This window comes from Erigeron canadensis, chromosome 5 (assembly GCF_010389155.1).
Source record: "Erigeron canadensis isolate Cc75 chromosome 5, C_canadensis_v1, whole genome shotgun sequence".
Lineage (NCBI taxonomy): Eukaryota > Viridiplantae > Streptophyta > Magnoliopsida > Asterales > Asteraceae > Erigeron > Erigeron canadensis.
Genome location: NC_057765.1, coordinates 44,311,479 through 44,322,431, shown reverse-complemented (window position 1 = coordinate 44,322,431; position 10,953 = coordinate 44,311,479). Strand labels below are relative to the sequence as shown.

General features: G+C 29.3%; 1 protein-coding gene across 1 annotated transcript; it reads left to right on the top strand.

Annotated features, from left to right (window-relative positions):
- Nucleotides 1–8,753: 8,753 nt before the first annotated feature.
- LOC122600422 lies at nt 8,754–10,616 on the top strand. Its single transcript, XM_043773133.1, has 2 exons — nt 8,754–9,031; nt 9,756–10,616. The coding sequence occupies exons 1-2, from the start codon at nt 8,925–8,927 to the stop codon at nt 10,033–10,035; spliced, it is 387 nt and encodes a 128-aa protein (XP_043629068.1). The 5' UTR covers nt 8,754–8,924; the 3' UTR covers nt 10,036–10,616.
- The last annotated feature ends 337 nt before the right edge of the window (nt 10,617–10,953 follow it).

Genomic DNA, 10,953 nt, shown 5'->3' with positions numbered 1-10,953 from the left:
TAATCAATTTATTTATACTATATTATAAAGCAAAATCTACTTTTTATTTTCAACATTGAACCTAAAATTTCAATATTGATTTTAAGTTTTAACAATGTACACAATATAATGTATAATATATCATACATTATATACACGTTAAATCAATAGCTTTCACTATTTACCGACGCATGGCCGGCTCTAAGCATAGGCAGGCTAGGCCCAAGCCGAGGACCCATTAATAATAGGGGCCCAAAAATTGAGATATATAGCTTTGGGTTATAGTGTTCTTTTCTCTCATATTTAATTCGGTGGCCCAAGTAACGTATCGTTATTTTCATTTTGAATCTAAACTTCCAGAGTTCCATGTATAGTTTCTTTTATATATATATATATATAGAGAGAAAAGGGAATATAAGGTTGTCCGGCACCTAAGCTTAGGTATGGAACCTCTCACATACTAATATTTTATTATTTCTTGTTTAATGAATAAATGCATGGCCCCCATGATTTTTATGGATTAAAAAAACAATATGTGAGTGTTTCACACCTAATCTTAGATATCCGACAGCCTTATATTCACATCCCATATATATATATATATATATATATATATATATATATATATATATATATATATATATATATTAACATTGTATAGTTGTAGCTTAGATACCCGACAGCCTTATATTCTCATCCCCCATATCTATATATCTATTAAAAGAGTAGTTATTCTAACATTTTAAAACATCTTTCAATTTAAAGCTATTTTTAAAAATTGACACATAAGCTTTTATCCCATGTGTCATTTTTATAAATTTTTATAATAATTATCTTATTTAAACATATTTAATGAATTCCAAAAATTCTATATATGGCAAAGATATTTTAATAAATTCTCATCAAATATAAATATTAATAAACTATTTTGGGGTTTATGGAATTTTTTATGGTCATTGTTTGATTTTGACAAAAAAAATATATATTATTTTGATTTTTACATGTATCAATTTAATCAGGTTCAATAAAATTATTAACATGTAAGTTTGTTTGTTATTCACACATATAAATTATACTCGGTAATTTATAAATAAATTTTTTATCCTTAAACCAATTCTTTTTATTATCCGTGTCAAAATTATTTTCAAAAAATAAATTTAATAACCGCACATCGTGCGGGTAAAACACCTAGTGTGTATATATATATATATTAACATATTGTATAGTTGTAATGATACAAAGGTTTAACATATTATATTATTTTTTTTTTTTTTTTTAATTTAATGACTATAATTTTAGGGTCCATTTTCTCTTTTTGCCGAGGGCCTTATTTTTTTAACCATTCTCGGGGATGACCCTGCACCGACGCCACCATCGCCATTCGCCGCCACCACCCGTCACCACCACCACTACCGCCACCATTACATCCTCACCACCGCCGCCACCTCCATATCATCGTCATAACGTACAGGTACCTTTCTCTCGTAACTCATAAAAGGGCAACCCACTTTTTTAAAATCTCAATTAAAAAATTAAACGACCTAAAATCATTATCCTTTATTCAATAACTTAAACATCTTCACCTGATATAATTATAATACCTTAAATGAAATAACTTATAACATAAATCCTTCAACCTCTAAAATAACCACAATACCTCCTTTAACATCAATTACTTTACATCTACCACAATCGTCGTCCCACCATCCGTTACCGCCACCATCTATCGCCACCACCGCTACCGTCACTATCACCCTGTGTGATTACCATCGTCGTTATTACATTCTGCGGGCATATGACTTGTTTTGAAAAGAAAAAAAAAGTTAGGCAACTCCATTCTTGAAGCACGTTAGGGAGCCTCGGAAGGACGTCACGTTGTTATAAAGTATTCCCAGCATCCAATCACGTGTCACCACATTATTGACTCACGTGATCAGGATTATATGCAAACACCAATGCACGTGCATCCCTCTAATTGTACGTACTTCCAGCCATGGTTATCGAATCCCTCTAATCGTATCGTGTTACAAATCGTAAGAGACATAAAAATAAAAAATATATAGCAAAAATGTATAATATATGCGTAAAAAGTAAAAACATACAAATATTGATGATATTATCATATATATTACATATATTAACTTTTTAAAATGATTTTATTATATACGTATCGATTAAATACAGAATGAACATTTATTAGTAATAAATTCCAGAGTATTTATAGGAAAATTAATTAAATTTTTTTCTTAACAAACCGTATCGTATCGGACCATATCGTATCGTATTGAACCGAGTTAAAACCTAGTCTGAGACACTAACCGAGACGTTAATTTTTCTTTGAGTTGTGTTACGACTCGTACGAGATCGTACGATACTAACAACTATGCTTCCAGCTAAAATACTCATGTGTGATATATTTTTTTATTATCAAATTTAAACTGCTCGTGTGTGATATATTTTTTACTAGATTTTAGACCCGTATCTAACACTGGACACAAAATTTATGATTTTATTAATATTATATCTTCTTACATTTAATTTATACAAGCTTATAAATTTGAAGATATACATTTGAGTGTTATACTTTGCAAGTTATATTACAATAATCGCAGGTTCGTCACTGTCATTATTAGCTGAGACATATTGATGAAATTATTTGTCGTAGTCATTCCACAAAGTACATGCTACAATAATTTATATATTATTAAATTTTTTGAAACCGGTTGTATTAATAATGTGATATTATTATAAAAGATAATTATAAACATATTTGTGATCATGTGCTGGACATTAAAGTATATGTATTTGATCATGATGTAATTAATAACAATTATGATTGTTTTCATATTTTTTGATAACTAAGACTCTTGATTTGATTAACAATTGTTAACTTTAAAAAATTAAATATAAATCTTTTTTAATAACCTTTTAAAAATATTTAAAAAAATCTGTTCAAGTTGATGGCTAAAAATAAATATAAATTAAGTATTCAGGGTTAAAAAGTGTAAGTTGTTGATAAAAAAAACCAAAAAAATGTAAATTAATGAGATTTTTTCTACAACTTAATATAAATATGAATGCTAATACATAAATATATTTTGATAATGATTATTAGGATTTTTAAATATAGTTAATCTAAATGATAACATAAGCGAGAGTCAATTTGATAAAATTGAACGATTTGATTAGTTAATAAGTAATTAGATTAAGATTAAGATTGATTAAAATTAAGAATGTAATTGTATTTTTTTTGGCAACTAACTAATTTGTCCTATTAATATTAATATTTTTTCGAAAAAAAATATTTTAATATATACTATCAGACAGTTGAATTAATGACTTATTAACCAATTAAATCGTTTAATTTCATCAAATTGACTATCGCTTATGTCATCATTTAGATCAACTATAAATAAACATCCTAATAATCATTATCCAAATATATTATTTTATTAGTATTTATATTAATTTGTAAAAAAAGTCTCATTAACTTACACTTTTTCGTTTTCCAATAATAATTTACAGTTTTTAGCCCTAAATACTTAATTTATATATACTTTTAGCCATCAACTTTATAAGATTTTTTAAAAATGTTTAAAAAAGTATTTATATTTAATTTTCTAAAGTTACAATTGTTACTGAAATCAAGAGTCCTAATTGTTATCAAAATTTATGAAAACAATCCTAATTGTTATCTAATTATCATAGGACAAACGATTGAAATAAACCTATTCGTGTTATGGTTCATCATCATGATCAGATACATATACTTGAATGTCAAGTACAAGATCATATTTATTTTTATATTTTAATTCTTAATTATCTTTCATAATAATATCACATTATTAGTACAATTGGTTTTAAAAATTCCATAATAGATAAATTATTGTAGTATGTGTCTTGTGGTATCACTACGACAAATAAATTCATCAATATGTCTCAGCTAATAATGACAGTGAAGAACATGTGATTATTTTACTACAACTTACAAAGTATAACAGTTAGAACCGTATATATTCAAAATTATAAGCTTTTATGAATTAAATGTATAAAAATCTAATATTGATAATATCGTAAACCTCGTGTCCAGTATTGGACACGGGTCTAAAATATAGTAAAATAACTATAATTGTGGTTCGATACAAATAGAATAAGCATAGGCTGGGAAAATTGGAAGGTGGAATCTAATATATGAGGGAATAAATATCATGAATTTGGCGTTGCATTATTTTTCTATGAATCTGTTTTTAAGGAGCTAAAATCGTTATTTATTATTGGGATTAGTTTTCGGGAATGTAAGAAACTTTGAACAAATGTCTATAGTAGGAAATAACTAAAGTTGTGTGTATTGTATGTAAGCAACTCGAAAAAATGTTTATTGTATGTAAGAATTTTGTTTCAACCAATTAAAATCTGACAAGTGGCACCTGTAGATGGTTGCCACGTATATTTTCTTACATACAATAAACATTTTTTCGAATTGCTTACATACAATACACACAACTTTAGTTATTTCCTACTATAGACATTTGATCAAAGATAATTACATTCCAAGAAACTAATCCCTTTATTATTCTTCTTTGTATTGTTATCGCATGACTTTTTATTGTATCATTTTTATATTTTTTTGTATGGTTATCGGATGACTATTTTTACTTTTAATAATGATCAGATTTTTATTAATTAAATAATTCTAATTATTAACTTTTTATTAATTATATAAATTCATGTAAAACTAAATGATGACATCATCAAAAGTCAATTTGATTAAATCGAGCGATGTGATTGACTGATAAGTCATTAGATCAACTGTCTTATAGTATATATTAAGATTAAGATTATCAAAATTTAACTACTGTCTCCATCTTATTTTATTTAAATATATATTTTTTTGAAAGGTGAATTTCGTTGGAAATTTCGTGTCGTGATTCGAAAGTGAGAGGCCTAGCATACGTTGTCTTAACCGGGTCCGTATTAGAGAGCTTCATCGAAGTAGAACTGGGGGAAAACCCCCTACTAATCCGCCCGAAGGCACGACGATTAATAGGGGTAAACTCTGCCCACTCAGACTTGAACTTGGGTATACCCAAGTCAAGCCCACATAAAAGGACTTAATTCTTATGTACTCCTTAAGACTTGAACACATGTCCTCTTAGAAAAGGTGATGATCTTTCAACTATTGAGCTAAAGCTCAAGGACGTCTCCATCTTATTTTTATTCTTTGTTTTATCAAAATATTAACTAGTAAGTATAAAAGAGATATGATATTAGCTATCTCTCGTATTATATGCATGATAAGGAATCAATAACTATGAGAATGCAGAAGACGTGTTAAAAAAGAAAATGAAAAAAGTGTGAGGAAAAGGATATAAAATAAAACGTAACAATACATGTACTTGAGTAAATCAATTCCAAGATGTCTCCAATCGGAAAATTTTTATAAGAATATCGAAATGCCTAACTACTAAACTAATTATATTGTTATTCCTGTATCGTATAAACTAACCTTGTACCCGCGGGATGCGGTGGGGCATAGGAAAAAAAAACGCTGGTTAATTAGCGGTACCCGCTCGATTACCGGATCACCGTACATATGGCTATGTGTGTTTTAGACAGTGGAAACGACGACGGTTTTGAGGGGCGGTGGCTATGTGTGTTTTAGAGGGAAGCTGTTCTGAGGGGATGTATGTGTGTATTTTGTTCCGGGGATGTATGGGTGTGTTTTTTGGTATAATATGTGAGCAGTTTCAAGGGAAGGTAAGAGAGTCAAATTGGGCGTAAGGGTATTTTTGATATTTTAGAATTAAAGTGTTTGATGATAGTGTAAATTAAAAGGGTAAAATAGAAAATTTAAAGATAGATAATTTAATTTGGAGAGTAGTAATTTGTTTATATAGGGAGTATAGATAAAGCTTTACTAAAAGTCAATGGTACGTGACTACTTGATGACTGATGAAGTGATGAGAGTAAATCAGATCGTGGCAATGTTCTTAAATAAATAAATAAATAAAATAAAATAAAATAAAAAACGAAAAACAAAAAGTCAAAAAGAGAGATCGTGGCATTTTATTCTTTTTCATGAGCTAAAAGGCTCATTTATGGGCCAGCTATCGATTGTGGGCTCCAGATTTTAATTAGCTCCCAAAATGGGCCTGTGAGTGCCTCGTCTGTTTGTATTATGCCAATTAAAAATGTCAATCAGTAGAAATTGATCTATCCATTTAAATATAACTCTAAAAATAAAAATATAAGATTATGATATGTGAATTTTATTAAATGATCTTTTTAATTTATTTCTTGATTTTTTCACATGTATTTATGGTTAATATAACTTTTAGGCTTAGACTATAATTTTAGCAAATCTAATCATTTTTGAAATGTTGTAAATGGAGGAAGAGTAAATAAAACTCCGGCCTCCTCTTCGTTTAAGTCACTATGAATTACACGATAACCTTAAAAAAAGACTCGACTCATTAACATATGTATTAGTCCCCTGCTAAAACAGTTAGTCGATTACTAATGTACTCTAAATAATGCTTACGAGATCCTAACTTGCCTCTTCTATATGCCTGATGCCTCCAATGGCTACATAACGACCACCAGGACATCAAATTTAGTGAGTGTTCAAGTTTGATCTTTTTATGTAATGTAATTTACCTTACGGGGTATTTTATTGAAGGACGAGGCATATAGTTTATTTTACTCGTATCATTTTTTAAATGAACTAGATCAAGGAGTGGATGAGTTATGTGGTGGTCACGGATGACCATGACAACTTCACAATTTCTATAAAACTCTATATTTTTAGTACTATTTTTAAGTATTTCATCAGTTTTAAGGTAATTGACAACCCAAGACTAAAGTAACTGAAATTTGTAGTTTAACTTTACACTTATTAGTATCATGAAAGTTGTTATTTGGCAACCCAGGATGAAAATCCTGGCTCTGCCACTAGAATCAAGCATATGTTATGTATCTTAATCTATATGTGCGTGTGCTCTAGGTTGACATTTTATATATGACATTTAATTTGTACGCTATTCAAATTTGATTTATCCACAAATACTATACGAGCTGTTCAAGTACAAATGAATATGGATCAATGGGGTTTTCACCATAATAGTGTCTTACAATAACTATTCATGATATTTGAATTGAATCCGCGCGCGACCACTTTGATCCAAATTAAAGAGCCTAGGAGGCTAGGACACACGGCGAAAATTACCACATATATGGTATAACATGAAATTTATAACTGACCAATTATGTCTAACTCCATATATATATATATATATATATATATATATATATATATATATATATATATATATATATATATATATATATATATATATATATATATATATACTTTGAGAACTTTTCAAATCAAGCCCAACCGATGATTATTCTTTACATGAAAATTATTTTTTTTTATTGTTTTCTGAATAACTTATGTGTAATTTTGAAGTTTATAATTGTGTGGAGGCATGAATTATCTTCCGTTATACAATTATGTTAATATTTGGATTCTTGATCACATGTGCACGAATATTGTGTAAGTTACACATGTGTAAGTTATGCAACCACCATCACCACCGCCACCACAACTTACACATGTGTAAGTTATATGTTCATAATGGTCCCTAATTTAAGGAGTCCTTAATCTAACCCAACCATATACTCCCTCCGTCCCATTAGAAGTGTCCTAGTTTGAATATTCAAAGTCTTTATGTTTAAACTTTGACCTTAAATATATTTTTTTGTGTTATATACAACTTGATAAAAGTTGTACCATTAAAAAACTCGTCTAAAACACAAATAAATCATATAACTTTTATCAAGTATTATATAACACAAATAAAATTATTTAAGGTCAAAGTTATAAATGTTAGACTTTAAAAATTAAAAACATGACACTTCTAGCGGGACGGATGGAGTATATATATATATATATATATATAAACTCAAAGAAAGATATATATGTATTATATAAATAATTTGATACGTTTAAAAATATTTTTAAAAACCTGGTATTAATTGATGACATATTAATTGAACTTGTTAAGATTAAAAATGAAATTAATTGATATATAAATAAAAAAAGAAATTGCTCAGCGTCATCTTCCACAGGTTTTGTCTTGACGGTGTATGAGAGAGGTTAAAATGTAGGCACACCTTACCTTTACCTAAGTAGAGATCGAGGTTGCTTTCATTTTTTCCCTAAATGATATAAAAAGTCCTCAAACCTTTACATGAGATGAGAATCACAACCATGACCTTTATTTTCAGAGTGTGTTTACCACTGATGCAACCATACTGCTTTGGTATATTAGTATCGAAGTTTTAAATACTCGATCCGTATATCAATTAATTAAACGTATCAAATAACTTGTCATTTTTATCATGTAAACGCTTTAAAGTTGTCACAACATCTTAATTTAGTCGGCCGGTTTGCCACGTTTGCGTGATGTGATCATATTCACTTTCTCTTATTAATTGATCGATCATATGCATACATCATATTCAACTTTACGAAATTTAGTCACACATAAAAATGTCAAATATCATGAGAGAGACATATATAAGAGTCATTCTCTCTCTCTCTATATATATATATATATCATTATTCTTGACGACCGTCGATCGGCCCTTCAATTCATCATCCCAACCGAAAACGACTTCAATTATGCAACACCGGCCTATATACGGTCGACCTTTACTTACATAAGTATTCTTCACACGTGTATAGACACACACCTACATTCACACGTGTGTCTCTCTTTCTTCCTTAATTAATTCCTCTCCAAGTATATATTATTGGATGATATTTTATGAGTAAATAAAGAAATATATACATAAACACAAACAAACAACACATCTCTACTCATGCTATATATATTTTAGTCTTCTTTGAAAGAGAAAAATTCGGGTACGTTTATATACGCATGCAAGAAATGACGGATATTGAAAGAGTGTGTTGTATGTGTGGCGACGTCGGCTTTCCGGACAAGATTTACCGATGCATCAAGTGTCACCATCGTTTCCAGCACTCGTATGTTGTTGTTCATCTCTCGATCCCTATATTTAATTTTCACATACAAATACTTACATATATATATATAGAGCTAGGTAGCTACTGTTTATTTAGTTGAGTAAACACAAATGCTTAATTATTTTGTAATCATATCTTTTTATATTTTAATTTCTTGAACACATGCCACCTTTCCCGGACTATAATATATATATATATATACATGGCCAGTACGTGTTGACGCCCATAGCTACAAGGTCGACTACATATATATAAAATTTTCTGGCTTTACTAATATAATTAAACAATAAATTTTAAACGGATTGATTTATTTGTCTTGCATAGTTGAAAAAATAACTTAAAATAACTAGAAGAATCATTCTTTCTGCCTTGAAAACCTCATTGAAAGTTTTTAAAATTATTATTTTTATTCTTTGTATTGATATATATGGTTCTTTTAGCACGTTAGCTCTTGAGTGAAGTTTTATAAGATACTTAATTAATTATGCTATAAATTTTGCATTTATATAAAGATTAATTTGTCAAATGATCGATCAGAAAAATAATTAACATATCCTTAATAAGTCACATGTGCTATATATATATATATATATAGTATGGGGTATTCATCATCAATTAATGTCTAATTAAACTAATTACGAGTAATTATTAATATTGAAGAGTATATATATATGATCGACAACTTTTTAGACAAACTAATAACTAACTAATTAAACATATGTAGGTATTGTAGCAACTACTACAGTGAAGCATCAAAGGAACTATGTGAGTGGTGCCAAACAGATGAAATGAAAAGCTCCAAACACTCAGCTGGTTCGTCCAAGAAACCGAAACTGGAAGCCGGAATAATCAGCAACCGATCACAATATTCTGGTGACAAGATCAAGCAGCAAGCTGGGCGTGAAGAGGCGGTTGGTAATTCGGAGAAAATGAAGTCACCCACCGCCGGATCTCCTTCTCCTAGGACTAAAAGGTATAAGCTCCTCAAGGACGTCATGTGTTAATTAAAATCTATCTATCTATATACATAAATCATGAATATAATAATTAGAAATTAATAAAGACAAAAGAGAGAGACGTACGTGGCCGGGGCGAGGGTGCCAGAATAGAGGGCTTTGTTTGTTATATTTTTTAAGTACTAGGAATGTAATAAATTATACACAAATGATTATGTTATGTAATGAAATACTCGAGTGTTTATTGTATGCAATGAACTTTCAAATCCTGGTTATTGAATGTATTAATTTGGGTATATGTGGCTACCATATAAGCCACCACTTGTAAATTTTTTTGATTGGTCAGATACATCCAATAACCGGGATTTGAAAGTTCATTGCATACAATAAACATCCGAGTAGTTCATTACACAACATAAACATTTGTGTATAGTTCATTACATTCCCAAGTACTTATCCCTTTTTAATATACATCGAACTCTCGCAAAAATATGCAAAAGTAATCTTCGTTTGAAAAGTACGTACGTGCGTGGTGTCGTGCTTTTGTTTTTGTACGTGATGTATATATGGTCCTCCATAACTTTGTTTTATGATCTTTCTCTTTCAAATATATATGCATGCATTATTAATTGAACAGTGTTATTCTGTGAAATTGGCATATGTATCTTAAGTTGCGTGTATAGTTTGACCGGCCGATATTATCATTTTGACTGATGGAATATAAACACCACAAACACCACAACGGTAAACACATAAACATTATAACTCTTTCCTTTAGCAACACTTTCTTAACCCGTGTATAAATCGATAAAGAAACTAACAAATAGGGAATACAAACTGCAATCATACAAACACTTTTAATAACAATAGAAAAATCAACAAACGCACAAATATAAACACAAACACTTTTAGTGTAGAAAATCTTTTAAAATGAGAGTGAAAACTACTACGTAGTGTCATGCTTTT

What these genes read in the sequence shown, in the direction of transcription:
- LOC122600422 (XM_043773133.1), top strand. Translation starts at nt 8,925, where the DNA reads ATGCAAGAAATGACGGATATTGAAAGAGTGTGTTGTATGTGTGGCGAC. An exon ending in CACCATCGTTTCCAGCACTC is followed by an intron (nt 9,032 to 9,755) that starts GTATGTTGTTGT and finishes AAACATATGTAG; the next exon opens with GTATTGTAGCAACTACTACA.